Source organism: Oryx dammah, unplaced genomic scaffold, assembly GCF_014754425.2.
Source record: "Oryx dammah isolate SB20612 unplaced genomic scaffold, SCBI_Odam_1.1 HiC_scaffold_8, whole genome shotgun sequence".
Lineage (NCBI taxonomy): Eukaryota > Metazoa > Chordata > Mammalia > Artiodactyla > Bovidae > Oryx > Oryx dammah.
Window position 1 is genome coordinate 1823534 of NW_024070192.1, and position 22446 is coordinate 1845979.

Consider the following 22446-nt stretch of genomic DNA (forward strand, 5'->3'; position numbering starts at 1 on the left):
CCGGGCCCATGTTCAATTGCTGAACCTGGGATTGAGCCCTGTAACTTCAGGTTCAATGCCTGAATCCCAGTTCAATGCTGTAACTAAGACCCATTGCAGATAAATAAATAAATATTAATTTTTTAAAAGAACAACGGAAAAGACAAAGTTGCAATACCTCAGTCCTCTGTCCATTACTTTCCACAACTTGGCCCAGACATAGCACCCCACTGTATTCATATAGTATCGTGGTTTTTTGCTTTGGAACTTGGACAATTTTTCACTAATCTAAGATTTCTATTTCCTGAATAAATCCTGGATCTTGGCAGTCCAATTCAACAAGGTCTCAGGATATATAACTAAAAAAAAAGACAGACCATGAAGAAAGCTAATGTTTAGCTTTACTTTCCCAAATGTTTCCTGTGAATGTGTCTATTTTTCACTCAGTAAAAGGCATTGTCTAGACAACACATAGGCTTCAGTGCTTAACGATTTTTGGAGTTAAGGGGAGACATTTTCATGAATCCTCTTCATTCAATGCATAAATCACATTGATTAATAAGAAAGGACCAGATATATATTTTTAAGATTGGCCCCTATGGCCATTGGAAAACGTTTGCTCTGGGCAGCACTGATAAGCATATTTCCGTGTCTTTACTGACCTGCCCTGCGGTTGGCCTCACGTCTCCAGTTATCATCTTGACGGTTGTGCTTTTACCGGCTCCATTGTGTCCCAAGAGCCCTATAACTTCACCTGAAAGAAACAGGTACACTCAGAATTATACCTTACAATGAAAGTAACACAAATGCTGTTTCATGGCTCACCGTGTGTCAAACCATAGGCATTATTTCACTTATTCTTCACACACATGCCTGAGCGTTGCCACTAGCTTCATTTTGCAGGCAAGGAAATGGAGATGCAAAGAGAATGAAGAGCAAGATGCCCAAGGTCATGCAGCCAATCTGAGATTGAGCTGGAATCTGAAGCGCATTCTTTTTTTTGTCTTTTTTTTGCATTTAACCAGCACGCTGCAAAACATGCTGTTTGTGGGGAAGGATGCTCTGCAGTACCCCAGGGGGTTCCTTCCTGGGAACGAATCCCTGTTGTGAAATTAATTATATTACTTAAAAAAAGAAGCCCACCCTTCTTAACAGAAGGACCGCCTCCTTTTTGGACATTGTTCTTATGGTTCTCTTTTCTGTGGGTCTGTCTGAATGGAACAGAACTGTCTCCCTATGCAAGGAAACACCATTAAAATTATAGCTGAGATTTTCCACAGGCTGCCTCGGCTGTAGCCTGTGGAGGAGGGCTGGCTGCCCTCCGGGTTCCTCTGCAGATGGCCCCGGATTCAGACCCTCCCAGGCCCTTCAGGAGACCTCACAGTCCGCAGTCAAGACGGCTCTGCCAGCAGAACGAGTGGTTCCCACCTTTTTTCACGCAGAAAGAGACATTTCTTATGGCTACTTTTTTCTTCCTCTTGGCAAAACAGTTTTTCTTTCTACCTGCATATTCCTTCCGTAGACAGCTGGCCACGATGGCAGGTTTCTGGAAAAGCAAGGGAAGTCCGATGCAGCTTCATTCTCACTGTGAAACGAGCGCATGTCCCCTCCTCCCTGGGTCCAGATCTCTCCTGCTTGACACCATGAGTCAGACCAGCCCTCCCCCCTAGAAACTGCCATTTTCCAGCAAACTCCCCCAGTCTTATACCTTCCTTCAGGGAAAAGACATCTGTACTGTATCATATTATTCCTGCTTGCTCTTCCTCTGAAGACTGGAATAGAGACATCTACTCAACCAGTGGGTCTGTGAAGATGTGTGTTCACGTCCACACACCCACAAGCACACAAATATACACATAGACACACAAACAGACACACCCAGGCACACAAAGACATACACACCTCAGATGAACTCTCTCCCCTGAACTGCTTGCAGTAAACTTTACTCAGTTTAGAAAACTTACAAAAGTCTCGCTTTGGTTTTGTGATGATTAGCTTTATTTGCCAAAACTATGACTCTGAAAAAGGCATGAAGAAGTCAGTGTGTGTTTTTCCTTGTTTCTCTCATCTATGTGGGCACTGCATATTCACAGAAGTCAAATGATGGGCTCCATGTGTAAGAACTAAAGAGCCTCACGTGTTCTCGGAAAAGTAAGACTGCACACTGTCCCCCTTGCCCTGACAAAGTCAAGTGTCTGATGCGCGATTTCACAGATTTACCTCCTCCGAGTCCGGGGCGGTCACGGCGTCTGCTGTTCTCCTTCTTTCCATCTGGACGTCTTCATCCTCTCCTTCGGGTTTCTCTGGGTTTGCAAAAACAGCACTGCTCCTTGGCGAAATTCTACAAGCAAAACAGTGCGAATCTAAGAGGTTTCCAGCTGAAAAACGTGTACCAAAGTGGTGAATTTTGTATGTACTGCGATCAATTATTTGGACATATTGAGTAGCTGTGGGGCTTTCCTTGTGGCTCAGCTGGTAAAGAATCCACAGCAAAATCTCTAAGTTTCTAGTTGACACTGTTCTCCTTTCAAACAGCCTTGCTCCCATCAACGATGCTGCTTTCATACCATCCTGGCTTTTTGCCTGAGCGTAACTCTCCTTATTGGTCGTGACTTCTTTTTAAATAATAAAACAGTCCACACTTCTCTGGAAAAGGATTTTGAGGCAGGGTTGTACGTGAAAGGAACCTAGGAACTATAATTTTAGCACAGATACTTCAGAATTCTGAAGGCTTTGGGGCAACAGTAGGCCAAAATGCTTATCATCGGAGGCATGACCTTCAGACCCCAGGACTCTGACTCACCAGTAACTGAGCACCGTCGCTTCTTGGGAATGTGTTTCAGAATCACCCTTTTCCGACTGCTACCCACCGAATTCTCTCCTCCATCGTCCCACTCCCCTGGTTATGGCTGCTCCCTGTCTCTCTCCCAAACTTCCGCTGGCAGCCGATGCCCTAAAACAGAGCTGTCTCCCCGCTCCCTCCTGCTCTGCTCGCTTAAGCTGAACTTGAGCTTGAGTCCTCTTCTGAGTAAGGCAAGGTTTTCAAAGCACATCTGTCCTCATCTTCCATCGTGTAACTTTCAAAACCCTCCCTAAGCGTCTCTACCCAAGACCCTTCAGTACCGAGCTTCAGGTTAGGTTTTCATGGTCCTGCAACACAGGCCTCCAAGTTGGTTCCAGCGGCCTTCTCAAATCTGCAGGAAGCTGGTGTTTATTCCAACTTTCCTCCTTTTGCTCAGCTACTCCTCCTTCCTGGATGCCTAGACTTATCCAGCTGCTTACATAGATGTGCCCAGGAGTTGGTGATGGACAGGGAAGCCTGGCGTGCTGCAGTCCATGGGGTCACAAAGGTCGGACATGACTGAGTGACTGAACAACAATTCTACACAAGACTTTCTATGCAACTAATTAGACGTATTAAAATGTCTTTAAACAATGAGTATTAAAATAAGACGTGAAATAGTCTTTGAATTTTCTTAACCTGAACACAGGATCCTTTCTCATTGGTTTCTTCCTAAATTTCATTTCCAGACATCGTAAGATAACGAGGAAAATGAAGAAATGAAGGTAAGGCTGGGGAGAGAAAGACAATCGCAGTGAGCATCAATATAAAAGCAACTTCCATATTGGAATTGATTTAAGGAGCTTGATCATGTTCAAGGTTTTTAAGGATTTGGTAACATTCTCACAAGATTGAAAGATAATACAGTTAATATTTTATGAAGCTCTCCCAGTCTGTGTTACTGTACTTGAGAGAAATCATGACAGAAATAGTAAGTTGGGCTTCCCTGGTGACTCAGTGGTGAGGAATCTGCTGGCCAGTGGAGGGGACGTGGGTTTGATCCCCGATTTGGGAAGATCCCACGTGCCACAGGGCAGCTGAGCCCGGGAGCCGCAGCTACGCGGTCCTGAGCGCCCTGAGCCCGCGATCCACGAGAGAAGCCGGGGCAGCGAGGAGCCCACGCGGCCCAGCTAGAGCGCGGCCCAGCTCTCTGCAAGCAGAGAGAGCCCACGCAGGCGTCTCTGTTTATTTTTAAGTAAATGAATAAAATTGTTGTAAGAAAAGAAATAGTAATGAGTTGATACTAGCACTATCGACAGCACTGAGAGTCCGGGCTTCCCACTCAGTATCAGATGATGAGTATTAACTAGTGGCCAGATGCCGGAAGTGAGGAATTAAAACTGAAGCAGCGAAATTAAAACTGTTCATTTAACAGAGCATACAAAGCTGTCCCCTCAGGCAAGAACATTTACATGAAAGCGTCTTCTTACGATTAGCAATGTCAGAAATGCAACCTGCTGTTCTGAAGCCCCCAAGTAATCCACAGAGTCCGGAGAAATCTGTGAAACGAGGAGAAAGGGGTGTTTACATGCACCTTGATCTGTGTGCAAATCTCTTCGCACAAAACGACGCCCATTAAGTGACTGATCTGCCTTCTGCGTGAGTCCTCTTCTACATCAGGTAAGAGTCAGTTCCTAACTGTGCGCCTTCCTTGCTTCCAAGGTCACTTGGCGACCTACCTGCTAACCTGAGTTTGGCTGTAGCTCAGGTGTGTCTGGGCAGGAGTGAGCAGGATTTGCTCTGCTGGCAGAAACCTGGGTGGTGGTGTGGGACCCGCTGAGGCCAAGGGCAAGATGTGCCTGGACCTGCCCCCTGCCCGCTGCCTCTCTCGCCACGCCTGTGGTATAGAACCGTCACGCTGTCCTGCCACCTGCTCCCCCTGCTCTGGAGGATGCCTGTGACCGTCCCTCAGCCAGAAGACAAAGTTCTTCACCTGGGCTTTTACCTGCACACACTCAAAGGCGTGGTTTTCATCAGTACTATATAAAAGGTCTCCCAACTCTTTTGTGAATGAGGGGCAAAGAATCTGTTTTGTTTCTCAAGCTGTATCTCCCAAGACTTCTTTTCTGAGCATCTTTAATCCGATGTAGTAAATCTCTAACCAGCACAGCCATCCAGCGTCTAAGATGATTGTTTTCATATCGGATGACCTGCCAGGATCCTGACGTCATCTTGCTCACATCCAAGGACTGGATCATATCCAAAATCGACTGCAGGCTCCCTGGTCTTTGCCCTGTCCAGCACCGATTTTATTCCGAGCATCCTTTCTCTATAATTTGGAGTTGGTGATGCTCCACCTACCGCTCCTCTGTCCACAGACCCCCTCGTCTCCTCCCCTTCCTCATTCCCGAGCTTAGACGCCACGGTCCATTGTCCTGACCCTTCTTTATACAGGAATGCTGCCCCTGACTCTTTGCTTCATCAACTCGTCTGGCAAAACCCTATCCCTAACTCTCCACTTCTCCTGAGTTACACAAGAGCAGCAGACAAGATTACAGAAACAACTCTGCTGACTTCACTTAAAAGTAGGGTCGGCGGGGTTCCTCTACTGCTGTCTCCGTTCTGCTGACCTGCCCTCTGAAACAATTTTTCACATCTTTCTTCTACTTTCAAAGTCCCAAGACCTCCCTTCGCTTCACTCAGATGATAATCTACCCTTTCCCCCAAGAAAGGAGAACATTTCAGTTTCCATATGCTCTGGTCATGATTTTTTTTCCCTGTGGCATCGTTTTTTTTTTTTTTTTTAATTGGACCGGGCCAAGATCAGTACAATCTCTTTACAAGGTTGTGTTGGTTTCTGCCGGCCAATGGAACGAATCAGCTATACGAATATGCATCCATCCCCTCCCTGTTGAACTTCCCCCTCCCCAGCCCACCCTCTAGGTCATCACAGAGCGCTGAGCCGACCTCCTGTGCTACACAGCAGCTTCCCGCTACCTGTCCTACACGCGCTGGTGTGTACGTCAATGCCACTCTCTCGACTTGCCCCACGCTTCTCGTCCCACCACCGCCCCACCCTGGGTGCACAAGTCCATCCTCTACATTTGTGTCTGGAAGACTCCAGCTTTAGTGATGGGACACACCCCCGCCCCCCCAACTTGAGCTGTCTATGCCATCTTTTCCCAGATCTTCAAGGACTTGGCTTCCAAGGTACTCCATCTTTCTTTCATCTAAAATTTCTCTCAAATCAGCGCAGTATCTCCTTTCTTAAACCTAAATCTATTCTCACTCGTCCACTCTTCCATCTCACTGGGACTCTTTTTAGCAAAGCTCCTAGAACTGTGTGTCTATAACTGCCTCACTAGCTCTTCACTCTGCATCCCGTACTGAGCTCGCTCCTTCTGAGCTTTCGTGTCCATCCTCCACTGAAACCTGTCTTGTGAACATTACCAAGGACTCTAATGTGGTCCAGCCCAGCAGTTTCTTCTCGATTATCATCTTTCTAGACCGATCATTAGATGAATCCCTCCATCCTTTTTGAAGCATGCTTTGTTGCCATCCAACAGACATCCTTATTTACCCTAAGTGTTCGGGGGGGGGTTCAGAGATGAGATTCTGGTGCACAAATTTCCTCCTTTTTTTCTCCTCCCCCACAGGCTCCTTCTTAAACTGGTTTGTGGAGTCCTCCTCGTCCCAGTCTTTAAAGTTTGTAGTTCAAAGCCAAATGCTTCATCTTCTTTTCAATCTAACAATGCTTACTCTGTAGATTATACAAGCTAGTCCTGTGGCTTTGAACATCGCTCATAAGCCTGTGACTCTCAGGGGTCCAGCTTTTGTTTTGAACGCACACACTGAATTTCAGGCTCCTAGTGACCACTTGCCATTTCCCACTGCACGTCTCTTAGGAACCTTAAACTTCGTGGGTCCGGAATGAATAGAAAAAGGGCATGTCTGCCACCTACCAGTAGGTCCTTTGCCCCCAGGTGTGAGAGTGACCAAGGGAACTGCAAAATTCCACCACCGTGCCTTTGCCTCTGACCTTGATAAAGCATGGCGGGGCTTCCTCCTGGAGACTGTGACCCTGGGCAGTGAGGAGTGAAGTGATCTTCTGAAGACAAGCATCGAACGCTGACCGGCTGAGGGCTCTACATATGTTGTATCATATCCAAGGTTTTCTCCAACGACAGCAAATTTCATGATCCCAGAACAAACGTGAAATTACTCACCTCAGAAAAAATGAGCAGAACACCAATCAGTGTGAAGGGTGGTATTAATATGGTGCAGAGAAACAGCCCTAGGAATCCATATTCATTCAGATAATTAGCAACAATGGCGAAGAGGGTGACCTAAAATAAAAAGAGCATAGTTTCACCAAAGTATAACATTCTGAAAGCAATATTAATTTGCCACCATGCTTACTACAAAGATTGAAATATATATTCTCAGAATTATTAAAAATAGTTTAAAAATAAAATAACATGCACCATATGCATACTTACAAGTAAGAAGAAAAACGACCAAATGCCACTATTTTTCCTCCCATGGCGAAAAATGAATGAAATCACATATGTCAAGAAAACAAGAGATGAGACATAGCCAATTATACACAGGGTCTGAAAATAGAAATATTACAGTCACCTAAGGTAAATGCTATCTAAATACAAATTTATATTTAAACCCTTGGACAGCAAGGAGATCAAACCAGTCAATCCTAGAGGGAATCAACCCTGAATATTCTCTGGAGGGACTGTTGCTAAAGCTCTAATACTTGGGTCACCTGATGCAAAGAGCTGACTCATTGGAAAAAATCCTGATGCTGGGAAAGATTGAAGGCAGGAGAAGGGGACAACAGAGGATGAGATGGTTGGATGGTATCACTGATTCAATGGACATGAATCTAAGCAAACTCCTGGAGATGGTGAAGGACAGGGAAGCCTGGTGTGCTGCAGTCCATGGGGTTGCAAAGAGTTGGACACGACTTAGGGACTGAACAACAACTTAAACTCAGCTTTCCAGAACTAAGCTATAACAAACATAATGGGAAGTTCTTTGGTTGAAGATGAATAATGTAATTGCATTTATGAAAAGTAGTCTAGGAAAGCCATTTGATAACTTTTGCCACTTACCTGAACTGCCAGGTTTTGAATGATAAACACAAACTCGTCTGGACTAAAAATGTAATCCATTATTTGCATTAGAAGGAGGATCGAGAGGTACAGGGGAACGTCCACCAGCGCCTGCCCAAACCAATAAGCGGAAGGGTAGAGGCCTGAAATCCACAGCTGGGAGTGAACTTTTTTCTGATAAAGAAGCAAAAGAATCGTCAAAAGTTTTTGCATAGTTTAGGCTGGAAAAATTGCAAATATGCAGCACAAAAAGCATTCATTTCTATGTCTCTCATATATTAGGCTAATTTAGCTAATGACACAGTGACTTGCCCCGCTCCTATTTCAGGGGCATTGGTAATGCCGCATGCCATCTTGTCTCCAGGAAGAAGGGGTTAAGCATTGCCGCGGTGAGAAGATTCTTATTCTTTTCTTGTCAAAGCTACTGATGCCTCTGACACTATGGAGCCTTGCAAGCTGCCCAGAGTTTCAAGAGAAGGAGGTGCACAATTTCCAGGAAGATTCTTAAGCTTTATGCCGAATGTAAACAGCACACTTATAATTGGCATCTTGCTTTGCTTCTTATGGGAGAAATTGCTCAAGAGAAGGATAGTTTAAGAGCAAGGTAAGTGAAAATTGATTTGAGTACACCAGCAGCACCTGCTGAACTTTCACAAAGCTCAGCGGTGCAGAGGGAACCCCAGCGGGGGACGCTAAGGACGTGGAAACGCGAGGAGGGAACTTCTTTGGTACGGAAGCACCGTGGATGCACAGAAAGTCTATCGTGGGTTCCTGACATTTTTATAGAATCTTCGCAAAAGGAAGCTTTAAAGGGACACTCTTTTCCAGCAATAAGCCAAAGTACTCTGGTGCATTGCTTAGGGCTGTTACACCGGAGATACACTGGAGAACCTCGCCTCCATCTGGAACGGGGATGGGATGGTGTCAGCAGGGAAATAGAACCCGCCAGACAGAATCTGCAGTTCCCAGCCAGCTGATGGTACCTTCTGAGCTATCCTTCCTGAGGTCTCTCATTTAAGGCAAATAGCATATTCCGTATATTCGCCAAGCTTTTATTCAAATGGTTGACCCTCCATTGTTTCAAGCATTGTTTAAATTAGGTGTGCGATGCACATAGACATGTGTGGTCATAAGATGGGGGTGGTCATAGGGTGTTAAGAACATAGCAGTTGGGATAGTAGCGCTGACCCATATACGCTACCTTGTGTGAGACAGAGAGCTGACGGGAGCTGCTGTGCAGCGCACAGAGCTCAGCTCGGGCCCCTGGGGTGACCCGGGGGGAGGGGTGGGGGAGGGAGGTGAGGGGGGAGGGGTGGCATGGGGAGGGGGAGGTTCAGGAAGGAGGGGATATATGTGTACATATGGCTGAATCACCTTGTAGAGCAGAAACCAACACAACGTGGTGAAGCGATTATACTCCAATAAAAAAATATAAAAGAACATATAAGGACTTTTGCTTTTTATTATCATTACTACTTAGTATAGGAAACATTTTTTCCCCTCAGGGAGGAAAATTTGAGAAATTTGACTTAGTCCCTTTTGTTGCATTTTTCTTACTTCTCGGCTTTTATTAATTTTTATTTTCTACGGGAGTATAGTTGATTGACGATGTCGTGTTGGTTTCGGGCATGCGGCAGAGCGATTCAGTCATCTGCGCGTTTATATCCCGTCTCACTCTTTCCGTGTGGGTGTTGCAGGGTATGGAGCAGGACGCGGCTCGATAGCTGCTCTTACTTTATAGTCACTGATGCTGCCCATGGCGATGAACGGAGTGAAGCAGGCCACCCCGGGGATCCAGAAGAAGGCCATGCCCAGGTACCCGTGCTCGTAAGACGTGTGCTCCTGAAAGCATGCCGAACACGTGAGCTGATGGCGGTCAGGTGTAGACTTCATTTATACTATGTCTAAACCAAATCATTTCAATGCGTGAAATGATCTAACTACCCAGAGCACTTCTCAAGGTCCGGTTTGCAACTTTGCTTCTTTAGTTGTGTGTTACAGCGGCTGGGACACTGAACGTGCATCCTGATTGATTCACGAAGAAGCAAACTCCATTGCATCACGTGAACTGACTACGCTCCCATGGTTAACAAAGGGAGACGTAATCACACAACCTCTTCTCCCCAGCTCTACGCTGACTGCGTTGAGGCTGACATTTTAATAGACAGAGGTCGTGGGCTGTCAACGGAGGAGCTACTGTGCTACGTTCAGAACCTGAGACCAAGTCAATTCAGCTCAACATGTAGGAGGAATCATTCCTCTCGTTCAACATAATGGAGAAAGCTCAAATGCCTTCAAAGTGCTGGCAGGTATGAATTATTGAGTAGGTAGGTGTCTGGGCTTGGAGAAAAATGGTCAGCCCACACTCCACATAAAAGCATTGAGTTAAAGTGACTCAAAGTCCTGTACAGGTTAAAGAGGGCTTTGGGTTTGGCGCGAAGCCTCGATCTCATCGGTGACGGGTTGCCTCCCTGCTTTGCTCATCGTCTGAGGTCGGGACCCTGAGCCTTGAGAGCTGCTTATGCTCTCTCAGCCCCTCCTAAACGGAGGGCCCCTCTGAGCTCTTGTAGCAGGTCAGCACTGCCTGAATAGAGATGCACAGATGGAGATTGGGGGACAAAAGTGCACCCAGGTCCGCCTCAGCGTCTCTGATCTCTGCCTGTGGTCACCCCTGCTGGCTTTCCAGATCTGGAATATCTTTAGTGTGTGTTAGTCGCTCAGTCATGTCTGACTATTTGTGACCCCATGAACTCTAGCCCACCAGGCTCCTCTGTCCATGGGATTCTTCAGGCAAGAATACTGGAGTGGGGTGCCATGCCCTCCTCCAGGGGATCTTCCTGACGCAGGGACCGAACCCAGGTCTCCTGCATTGCATCAGGTTCTTTACCCTCTGAGCAACCAAGGATGCTCTTTGGGAATGGGAAATTCACAATTAGTCTCAATGGCTGGCCCCTCACTCAAAACTTGGTTCATAAACATCACATTCTGTCCGTGTTAGAGGACGTGGACCTGCGGGCAGGGGGTGTAGAGCTCGGCCTGGAGGAGCCCACAGAGACTCCTGATGCCAGTTGGGTGGTAGGTCAGGCGGGGGCATGCATGGTGACCAGTGGGGGACCCTTCAGGACACTCTGATGGACGGTGAAAGTCATGAGTGAGGTCGGAATCGAGCCCTGGGCTTTAGACTCAAGGTAGACGGGCTTGCAGAATTGGAGCAGACCAGGAGTGGGTCGGTAGGGGGTAATCCACAGGGTTCATGCTAAGAGAAATGATCTATACAGGTACCCAAGGCCAGCTAGGCTGGTAGGTAGCAAAGATTTTGTAGTAAACCCATCTTTTCTAAGTTACCACATAATTTAATGCTGAAACTAAGACACTGCGGTGATAAAACTGTTACTAAATATAACTCCTTTAAAGTTTCAAAATATTGATTTGAAGATTAATGCATTTTCTTTATTACTGGTAAATTCAAACTATTTAAATTTTAAATTACCGGCAAATTTAAACTATTTTAACATTAAAATGTATTCTAAGAAATGAAAGCAAGTTATATTTTACTTATATTTATATATTACAAAGTGTTCTTAAATAGCTGAATTCGATGAGGTAAACCCTAACTTAGAGGTTCTAGAGCCAGGAGACAAAGTTGTTCCGCTACCTGACCGATGGCACATTAAACAGTGAAAACCCGTAGAAAGCAGGATGGTGTGAATGTCTCTCCCGCAGCCCGCGGGGACTTCTGTTCTGCAAGGCTGAGTGGGTCTTCATCTCCAGGAGGGCCGAGGGTCCAAGCTAAACCCTCCCCTAGACCACCACACAGGTCCCCTCGGGGGGGGGGGGCCACCATGCAAGCAGAGGGGACCGGGGCAGCCACAGCTCGACGGCCGGGGTAGCCCTCAGCACCTCATCCTTGTCCGTCTACACTGCCAGCACCCGCCGCATTTTACTCAGGAGGGGCAAGGCGTGCTCCAGACCGAGGCCTCTCTCCTCTCCACTGCAAGAGGGTAGGCTGCTGAAGGGGAGGAACGCGCGCCCCTCACCGCCGACAGCCCACCCCGGGCCGCGCCCGCGAGGCTGCTGCTGACTAAGTCTTTGAACCGGACAAGAACTTGAGGTTTTGGTCAGCACTGGAGTAGTTTTTGACAACAGAAAGTGACGCGTGACCTACAGAGTATGCCCGAGGCGTCATTTAAAGGAGGCAAAGGGAGACTCAACACAGAGAGGGACGTAAGGGGTGACGCGCAGAGACGGGTCTGCACACCGTCAGCCCCTGTGAGGGTCTGACTCGGGATCCGGGCGTGGCCGGCCAGTTGTGTTTTACACAAGCACGTCTTCTAGTCCTGATTCAGCCGGTCCCTGGTCTAGTCACAGCTGAACATTCTTTAATGGAAACTTGAAGAATTCCCAAGAAAAACAGCACTGACCTCAATAATGAGAGTAAGTGCAATTACTGAGCGCCTCTGGTTTTCCATGTACCCCATCACTTGTCTTTATAGCAACCCAGCCCCAACACCTCCTGCCAACATTGTCTTGTTTCCTTCTTAAGGGAGCTTTGTGATCGAGGTCTTGGCTTTTCCTTTATAATTCTTCCTGTTTATTTTTATCTGTGGCTGTGCCTGGTCTTTGTTGCTGCCTGGGCTCCTCTCTGTTTGCCGTGCATGGGCTTCTCACTGCGGCGGCTTCTGCTGTGGAGCTCGGGCCCATGTGCTCAGGGCTTGCAGCTCCCGGCTCTAAAGCACAGGCTCAGTACTCGTGGCCCACAGACCTAGTGGCTCTGTGGCCTGTGGGATCTTCTGAGACCAGAGGTCGAACCCATGTCTCCTGCATTGGCAGGCAGATTCTTATCCACTGAGCCACCAGGGAAGCGCCATGATAAGCTTTTTATCTGCATTTTTTGGTGGATTGTTGAACCTAGACCTACAAAAGTTCAGTTGTTACAAGGTCACAAAGCATGGGATTTAAGATGCCGGCTGTTTAACTAGGTCCCACTACTGAGGGCCACAGATGGTAACAGATCTAAGTCCAAAATTCATCATTTTTTTCCCAGTTAATTGTATTTCTGTTGTTCATTGGCCTTGTCATCCAATTAAAGTCACAGTGCTTTGCAATGATTGCTAAATATTGCATGTGTATGTATACACATATGTGTGTACATATAAATATATATGTAATTTAGTTGCATATAAAACATAAACATTCAAGAATAAGTTCATAAAAACTACCCTGTTATTTCAGCACTTCAAATATTTTCCTGAAAACGTCTCAGTTCAGTTCAGTTCAGTCGCTCAGTCGTGTCCAACTCTTTGCGACCCCATGAATCACAGCACTCCAGGCCTCCCTGTCCATCACCAACTCCCGGAGTTCACTCAGACTCACATCCATCGAGTCAGTGATGCCATCCAGCCATCTCATCCTCTGTCGTCCCCTTCTCCTCCTGCCCTCCCTCCCAGCAGCAGAGTCTCATGACCCACGAAAGTGAGATAATACTGTGCTTACCTCAAAATACGTGCTTCTGTCCGTCTGAATGTGTTCTGAAGAATTAAGCATTCCGAGTAGCCCATTGCTAATGATGTCCATGAGTACAGGAAAGCAATTCAGCCTTTTGGTGTTACATGCTATTGAAAATCTGGGATCCTAAAGCATAGCAAATATGCACTCTAAGTCCTCAGAAAGCAAATATAAAATTTCATGAAAGTACATGTAGAAAAGCTTTCAAATTATGGACAACACAGGAAGGCTAAAGCACTAAGTGTCATGAACCGTCACTCATATTATTCAATTAATTCCCAGTGTACGGCAAGGAGCTCAGTATTTAGATCTCCACCAACTGCAACAGCATTAGCTGCGTGACTATTTATGCCTAAACCAAAACAAAATACATCACATGGTTTTTCGCAGCAACACTTGTGGCTCAGCTGGTAAAGAATCTGCCTGCAATGCGGGAGAGCTGGGTTCGATCCCTGGGTTGGGAGGATCCCCAGGAGAAGGGAAAGGCTCCGCACTCCGGTACTCTGGCCTGGAGAATTCCATGTAGGGTCGAAACAGCTGGACATGACTGAGCGAGTTTCACTTTAAACTTAAGCTCTCACTATAAAACTCCATAAGGCAACCTCACTTAAACGCGACGGTAGGCTTCGTTTCAGGATGTGATACGTTCAGTTTACAAATAAAGAATGTGCAGAATGAATTACCCTCTAAAAATGAGAACTATCCCATCTGCTTGTGTCAGTCGGTACGGATTGTTCAAACCGCACGTTCCTGCCTGTCTTCGATGAGATGGGCGCCAGAGCCCGGCATACCTTGGCATCTCCTGTCACGGTGATGGCCCCGTTGTACGATGACTCATTGGGGCCATTTCTTGTTCCAAAGACGTCCACTTCTAAATCGATGTTTTGGTGCCGCAGTGAATGTATGAAGTCATCAATGCTTGACCCTATCATGCGGGTAAGATCAAAAGAAGCAAAAATGAAGTAAAACACAAAAAGGAATATTTTTTAAAACACTAAATCATGTCACTCAAAGCATACCATAATAAGGACTCTTAAGGATTTCCTTAGGGCAGAACCAATGCCGTGGGATGAAAATCCATTCTGGTGTCAAGGAAACCTCCAGCTGAAGCATTTACTTATCATCTCTGTTTGTGTACAACTGCTACTTAAAATTAACATTCAAATCCTCGACCATATTAAACTTCCATCTTAGAAATGTGGAAAATATTTCTTTTCTCCAAAGCTCACAACTGCATAGTACTTAAAAAATGTTATAGAACGACCTCAGAAACCAGTCAGTAACCCCTTTCCTAAATTCCCCTGGGCTGCTGTGTGCAACATGCTTTAGGGTTTGAGTAAACTTGCAAAGTGCGTTTTTAAAAACAAACTCCCTACCTTGCATTTTTCACTTTGGAATTCATTTCCTGTTTGGCCTCACCTACACTTTTCTAAAACATACAGAACCCTTTTTCCCCTCGTGGTTCCTATAGCCTAGGGCAGTCTCTCAACACGAATCAACATTGAGCCTGTGTGTCCAGCCCCACGTTCACCTGTTCTGTTGATGACCAGTAAGCGGGTCAGCGGGCCTTGAGGTGGTTGTCCCGGGGAGAGGAAGTACATGTTCGGAGACAGTCCCCAAGAATAGCTCTTTTGGTGTAACCGATAGGACACATGTTCCAAAAGCTGAGGACCAAAGGTAATGCCGAAAAGCAGTGATCTACAAGGAGGAAATGGACAAGAAAACAGTTCATCTGTAGCAGCCATTGCGGGTTTTCCAGCTCAAGCAGGTAACAGTGCGAAAATAGAAATAAGTCACAAACACTGGTGAGCACATGAAGGCGCTCCCCCGCTCCTTCCTTTCTTCCGACACGAGGTGGCTCGTGGGGGCCCGTTCTGGGCCTCCGTGCATCTCTAAACCACCTCCCCTCCACCTCTGAACACTTCTTTCCAGTTGACGAAGTCGGCTGCGGACGACTCTGAAATCTCTCTCTAGTGCCCACTTCTTCGTCCTGGTTCAGCCCCGCTTGCCATCTTTTTCTGGAACGCTGCAAGCTGGCACGAGGCCAGCGCCCAGGCGTCCTATGGCCTGAACCTCCTCCCCTTCCTGTTCCCAATTTCTGTCAATGGCGTTTTCTCATTTGCTCGAGCTTGAACTTCAGTCTGTTTCTGCTTATTTCTCTCCCTTATGTCCCTTTCCCAAATGGCTGAAATTTTCTGCTTATCATATCATCATTACTGCTTGCCTCCAAAACCTCTCTCCTACTTCGCAAATTTGGACCTGAATGAGCCCTTTCCTGACCTCTTTCCAACTGCCCTCAATGTCTCTTTTCCTTGTCTCCAGTGCCTACTGTTTCCAAATCTTTTTGCACGGTTGCGCAAATAAGTTTCTTGGCATTCTGTCCTAGTTATACCAATCACCCATTCAAAAATAATAAAGAAACCTCATTAGTTCCTTACTTTGTATAAAGCCCAAACTCCTTAGCTCCATTTTAAGTATTATCAGCATTATTCTTACTCTTTCGTACACCCCGTGCTGCAGGATATCAACTACCTGAAATTAATCCCAGTTCTTCCTCTCTCCTCACGTGTCTCCATGCTCCAAACTGCTTCTTCTGCCTGCTTTTTCATCCTTCTTTCTTTCCTTAGCTGCATGCTCCATTTTCTTACACCAAATTCAAATTCTCCCTCATGTAAGATTCTTCTTTGGGAAGCCCCATTTGGACATCATTTCTCTTGTACCAGTGAAGGAAATGGCAGCCCACTCCAGTACTCTTGTCTGGAAAATTCCATGGGCTGAGGAGCCTGGTAGGCTACAGTCCATGGGGTCACAAAGAGTCGGACACGACTGAGCAACTTCAGTTTCAGTGCTGCAGCTGACGATACTGTCTAACTGTGCACTCCGCTGTTTTTAATTGGAAGATAATTGCTTTACAGTGCCGTGTTGGTTTCTGTTGTACAACACCGTGAATCAGCCTTGAGTACACACAGGTCCTGTCCCTCTGGAGCCTGCCTCTCCCCGCTCCCCACCCCAGCCCGCTAGGTTGTCACAGAGCACCGGCTGGAGGTCCCCGGGTCACGCAGCAGCTCCCACCAGCTCTCTATTTCACACGCGGTGGCGCATGTGCCAGGGCGTTCTCAGTTCCTCTGGCCCTCTCCTTCCTCTGCTGCACCCACGACTCTGTTCTTCTCTATTCCTCCTCTGCTAACAGGTTCATCAGTATCATCCTTCTAGATTCCATATATATATATATATATATTAATATACAGTATCTCTTTTTCTCTTTTTGACTTAATTCACTCTGCATAAAGGATCTAAGTTCATCCACCTCGCTAGCACAGCCTCAGATTCATTCCTTTCTATGGCTGAGTGATATTCCATCGTATATAGGGACCACAACTTCTTTATCCATTCATCTGTTGACGGACATTTAGGCTGCTTCCATCTCCTGGTTGTTGTTGTGTTTTCTTTAGTGTACTTCTAATCACCCTCCAAAGCCAAATCTCATGTCTGGTTTATTCGATAAGTGTTTATTTGATAAGACATTCAGCAGAGAGTGTTATGCAGGAGTACTCACAAATATTTTTTAATGAATATGTGTCCTGGGTAGAGAGAGGACTCATGCAAGGAGGTATTACTTAACAAAGGGCCTGGAGCTCTACAGGTGAGTTGCAGGAAATGACTTGAATTCTGTGCTAAAATAAAACAGCCACAGAGCCGCTCTAGGGAAAGAGGCAAGTCCTTAGAACCTAGGGCCTGACTTCCAAGCTTCTGAAAAACTACTTCAACCCTTTGATCAGAGCAGATTCTGTCAAAATTAAAAGAAAAATCCCAAACTTTATCTGGTTTAATTACATGTCCACCATAGCAATTAAAATTGATTTCTGTGTGAACCAATGGTTGCCAGAGGGGAAGAAGAGGGGAAGGGATGCTTGGTTGTTTGGGCTGGACACGAGCACAGTGCTCTGTTCACAATGGATTAACCAACAAGGACCTGCCGCCCAGCACAGGGGACTCTGCTCAGGGTTCCCTGGCCGCCTGGATGGGAGGGGAGTTGGGGGAGAGTGGACACGTGTGTGCGCGTGGCTGAGTCCCTCCACTGTCCACCAGAAACTGTCACAGTGCTGTTGACTGGCTAGATCCCCCGGGCAGAGGAGCCTGGCTTCTGTCCACGGGGTCACAGAAGAACTGGGCTCAACTTAGCGACACAGCAACAGCATACTCCAATACGAAATGAAAAGCTCCAGAAACCCTGGCTTCTGTGTTACAAAGACCAGGTGCAGCTGCTGCAACTTCTTTCACCGCAGCTCTTCTCTCCTGACGCTGTTGACAGCACACTCTGAAACTCGCAGGTACTCACATGGCGAGCAGGGCTCTCTTTTCACTCTTCAGCTTCAGAAAGCGGACCTTGGCTACCGCACAGAGCTGCCGCCTCCAGAGGGCCAGGCCGCTGACCAAGCTGTTTGCTTCGCTGAAGGACGACATGACCTGTTCCGGCTCAACAAGGCTGTCTGTGGCATTGGGCCCGCCACTCTGTAACTGCTCCCGAACTCCAGGTCCTACAAAGGATGAAAGCAATCATTTATAAACAGCCGTTTGCTGCGGTTCAGTCGCTCAGTCGTGTCCGACTGTCCGTGACCCCGTGGGCTGCGGCACACCAGGCTCCCTGTCCTTCACTGCCTCTCAGAGTTTGCTCAGACTCACGTCCATTGAGTCAGTGATGCCAGCGTGCATTAGTTAGACTTTCCTAGGATCATCTTTTCAACAATTGTCAGAGGACAGAGTCTTGGGCAAAGATGCAAATAATCTAATTCAGGGCGCCACTAGAGAAACTGCTAAGGAAACAGGAACAGAGCAAACAAATAAAAAGATATAAAGACGACAATACAGGGACAAGAACTAATGACTTAATAAAAGGAAATCTTGTATTTTCTGAAAAAAAAAAAAAAAGCTCTGTATCTAGAGCTTTAAAGGACTGAATTCATTCTAGAGAACATAATGAACAGAAATCCATATTTCGCCTGGAAAAATCTATTGCCAGAGATAAACTATCTTAGTCTTTTTGACCAAGGGGAATATGAAGGAATATGAAGAACAGAAGAATTTGAAATTGGTTGAGACAATACTTTTAACAGCCATAGCTGAAAACGAGGTAAGTGAACGTCGCTTATTCATGACTGACTCTTTGTGACCCCGCGGACTGTAGCCCCCCAGGCTCCTCTGTCCATGTGAGCCTGGGAGTATTCTGGCAAGAACACTGCAGTGGGTTGCCAGCCCCTTCTCCAGAGGATCTTCCCCACCCAGGGATCAAACCCGGGTCCCCTGCGTTGCAGCTGGATTCTTTACCATCTGAGCCACAAGAGAAGCCTGAAAACTAGATCAAGTTACCTCTTTTGGAAGAGAAGCCTAGGGAAATTGATCAACTCTAGATGCTTTGAACCTATGTTCCCTAAAAGTGAATTACACCACTTAAAAAAGTTATCGAGTATATAAAAAAGACTTCCCACCTGATCAATCAAAAACGAAAAGACGACGAGAGCGTAGGCAAGACGCAACCCAGTAGGATGAAGGCAAACCAGACAAGAGAAGCATCTCAGAGCAGCTGGAGAAGAAAAGCAGAGAGCTTTCCGAGGAGCGGCGACCAGCCTGACAGCGGACCGCTCAATAGCAGCAGTGAGGCTCCCGAGGGGCTGCCGTTTCCCCCCACCCCCGGGCACCTTCCTGACCCAGGGATCGGACCCGGGTCTCCTGCATTGCAGGTGGATTCTTTACCACTGAGCCGCCAGAGAAGCCCAATAGTGACAGAATATCCTCAAAGCTGTCAAGAAAATGACTTCCAACTTACAATTCTAATTTTCTTTTATCCATAGGATTCAAAAACACTATACTGCATATTTATGTCTGCCGCATAAAGACCTAGTCTGTACGTGGCTGTGTTCCACAGGCTTAGTAAAATGTCTGGGACAAATTGCAGAATTCAAGAGATGAGACCAGTATTGAGAGAAGAGGGAAGAAAAGAAGAAAGAGACTTCTCATCTGCTCTAACTTTTTCCAAGATCATACTGAATCGTAACACTTCAAAAAATCATGTAACTTCATCATTCCAAGTGTGTTTTCAGGACAAAATATAGCACAGAATGAGAAATTTCAAGCTAAAAATTACTTATTACCTGATTCATCAATAGTTGATTTTCCTTCTAATTTCAAGAACACTTCTGTCAGTGTTGTCATGGAAACACCATAATTCTCAATGCCCTGCTTGGAACAGCTTTCAAGATCCCTGTAGAGGTCTAAAAATAGGCATAGAAATGTACTAAATTAATGTCAGTTGTAAAGAGATTGATAATAGCTATATTTTTCAAAGTAGAAAACATTTGTGATAGGACAAATACATTCGTCAGAAACAAACCTATGCTATAGACAGCCCCTCACTTCTAAAATAAACTACACAGTGCGTTAATTTCCAGATATTCTTGGGTATAAGAATCTAGCAATTTCTGTTTTCGTGCCTGGAATACTACACATGTGGGTGGTTTTGGGAAAAAACATTCTATTCTATTTAAGTGTTTTTTTTTTTTAATGCAATTGTTAGGCTTCCCAGGTGGCTCAGTGGTAAAGAATCCACCTGCCAATGCAGGAGACACAGGTCCCATCCTTGGGTCCAGAAGATCCCCCGGAGAAGGAAACTGCAACCCACTCCAGCATTCTTGCCTGGGAATTCCCATAGACAGAGGAGCCTGGTGGGCCAGACTCCACGGGGTTGCAGAAGAGTTGGACACAGCTTAACACGTATGCACACAGACCATGCAAGTATCACAGGCATTGTATGAGTTAATGGGATCATTATTTCACTGATTCTAAAATGAATACATTTCCTCAACTTCTAATGCATCTGAAACGAGCATGCGTCATAAACGCCAGGAGGTCATGTTTTAAATGCCAGCATTGTTTCTTTCTGTTTCTTCCCTGGTGGCACATTCTGAAATTGAGGGTGTCTGAAACTTGCTGAAATACCATCGGTGCTACCTGTCAGATATCTTTCCAGGTGCTTGATTTATATTTAATATTTTTATAATAAATGTCAATGAATTAAAACTTCATAAAAACCCTATAAAGTTCATACTAATACGAACCGCTTTTTACAAATGGTCAAACTGAGGTGGAGTGCACTAATGTAACCTGTTTGGGTGACAGGGCGAATGCCCGCAGAGCTGGGCTTTGAATCCAGCCAGTCTGGCTCTGCCAGCCGAGCTTGCCTGGGGCTGTATTTCCTTATTAGCCACAGTTGTTGCAGGCTTATTAATTCAAGCATGCAGCTTGGTCCCAAGACCTTCCATTAACAGTTGGCAAGTTCTTGGAATGCAGTAAAGTAAACACATTTTTCTGGGTTATACTTTTTGGTGCAATCCAGCTCAGAATGCTTGGGGAATGAAACAGCGTATTGGGAAATCAGAGAGAAGAGGGGTAAAGGCGATGCCTCTCCAGCCGTCCGTGTTTGCAGCAAAGCTCTTGATTTTCATACAGGCTGATCATAATTACTGTTGAATTGTGGAGATTATAACGTTATGTCGCGGTGCTTATAACGCCACCTACCTTCAGTGCATGCTCCCTCGGCTCCCATCCGACTCCCCGCCAGGGTTTGCCCAGACCTCTCCCTGCCTGGACCTCCTTCTCATGCATTCCCGACACAAATTTCCCTAATGCTTCTCATTGCAGCTTGATGTCGCCCTGTTATCTCTTGACTGCACATGTTATAACTTGAAACATACTTAGCACTTTCCTGCCTCAGTGTACTCATAAGTGCTGTTGGAATATTAAACAATAAGTCATAAATAATTCACAGTGCTATGTACTTTGCAAGCAGCAGAATGTCTGCCATCATTCTAAACACCACAGTGATCGTACACACCATTACCACAAACAATTCTGAGGTCTCTCGCATTCTGTTACCTGGAAATTTGTTTGTCCTTTCCAAAGGCAGAATATACGCCAGCCTTTCTTCACTTTGGGCTGTCAATTTGGCATCGGGGATGTGGTGTTTAACAATCGATGTTACACTGTCTGGATCACACGTCTCATTCAGATGCAAACTGATGTTTAAAAAGAGTAGGTTAAGGCTGTTCTTATCCAACGCCACCTATACAAAGAATCCTAGCATGTGTTTGTTGCCTCATTAATACTTATGAGACAAAACAGTATAATCTAATAGAGGAAGCAAGACTTAAAAATATCAGTGTAGCCCAAGCTGTATAATCTACACAACCTGCAGAGGGAGAAACATTAAGGGATGCTTAAGGACAGGTAAGGAGACTCAAGTTTTCTTATTCGGGAGAAAGAGATAACCGGCTCCATCTTGACCGGGGTTAGACGGCGGAATGGCGATTTTGTCTCCATCTGTTCAAAATCTCAACTGTTGAATTCTCTCTTTGCAGTAAAGTATGAGTTCTACAAAACAGGGAGAAGGAAGTAGGAACAGAGAGTGTTAATTTGCTACACTCATTAAGAACACCACTCTCGCGTCCTGTGGGTCCATATTCCAGATTTGGGCCTCTGAGCATCTATTTTTTACTCTGTGATTGGAAATAATACTCAGGTCTCCAAGAATTTTGGAAGGCATAACAAAACACAGTATGTGTGGAATCATATAGGTCTTGACAACATGTAAACCTCAAAATATGTTAGCTAATTTTATCTTTTGGGGGGGCAAAATTTATTCAAGTCAAAGTTGGTCTATCTTCTTGATGAGAACATATAAAGTTCCTTATGAAATCATTAGATTTAAGAAACCCTATTATTAGTCACATCCACTGACATTTACCGAGGCTGAGACTTGCCTAGTGGTCCAGTGGCTAGGACTCCATGCTCCCTCCCAATGCAAGGGGCCCAGGTTCAATCCACGGTCAGGAAACTAGACCCCATGTGCAGCAACTAAGACCCGGAGCAGCCAAGGAAATAACTAAATACTACAATTTAAAGAAGAAATCAGAGACTTTATCTGACACTAAAAGGAAAAAGAAACTCACTGAGGTTGTGCAATGACAAGGGCATCGTAATGGACTTTGGTGAGACAAATCC

The 22446-nt window shown here is 45.9% G+C and overlaps 1 protein-coding gene across 1 annotated transcript in view; it reads right to left on the reverse strand.

Moving 5' to 3' along the window:
- ABCA9 (ATP binding cassette subfamily A member 9) overlaps positions 1 to 22446 on the reverse strand; it is a 55205-nt gene that overhangs the window by 10348 nt on the left and 22411 nt on the right. The window contains exons 17-31 of the mRNA XM_040244408.1: positions 21322 to 21461; positions 19542 to 19661; positions 17732 to 17930; positions 14924 to 15090; positions 14184 to 14317; positions 13381 to 13518; positions 9622 to 9729; positions 7888 to 8061; positions 7261 to 7374; positions 6988 to 7107; positions 4252 to 4320; positions 3461 to 3552; positions 2200 to 2320; positions 1408 to 1525; positions 642 to 733 (exon numbers count right to left, since the gene is read on the reverse strand). Of these exons, the coding sequence (XP_040100342.1) occupies positions 642 to 733; positions 1408 to 1525; positions 2200 to 2320; positions 3461 to 3552; positions 4252 to 4320; positions 6988 to 7107; positions 7261 to 7374; positions 7888 to 8061; positions 9622 to 9729; positions 13381 to 13518; positions 14184 to 14317; positions 14924 to 15090; positions 17732 to 17930; positions 19542 to 19661; positions 21322 to 21461 (1906 nt within the window). The remainder of the gene's footprint in view (positions 1 to 641; positions 734 to 1407; positions 1526 to 2199; positions 2321 to 3460; positions 3553 to 4251; positions 4321 to 6987; positions 7108 to 7260; positions 7375 to 7887; positions 8062 to 9621; positions 9730 to 13380; positions 13519 to 14183; positions 14318 to 14923; positions 15091 to 17731; positions 17931 to 19541; positions 19662 to 21321; positions 21462 to 22446) is intronic.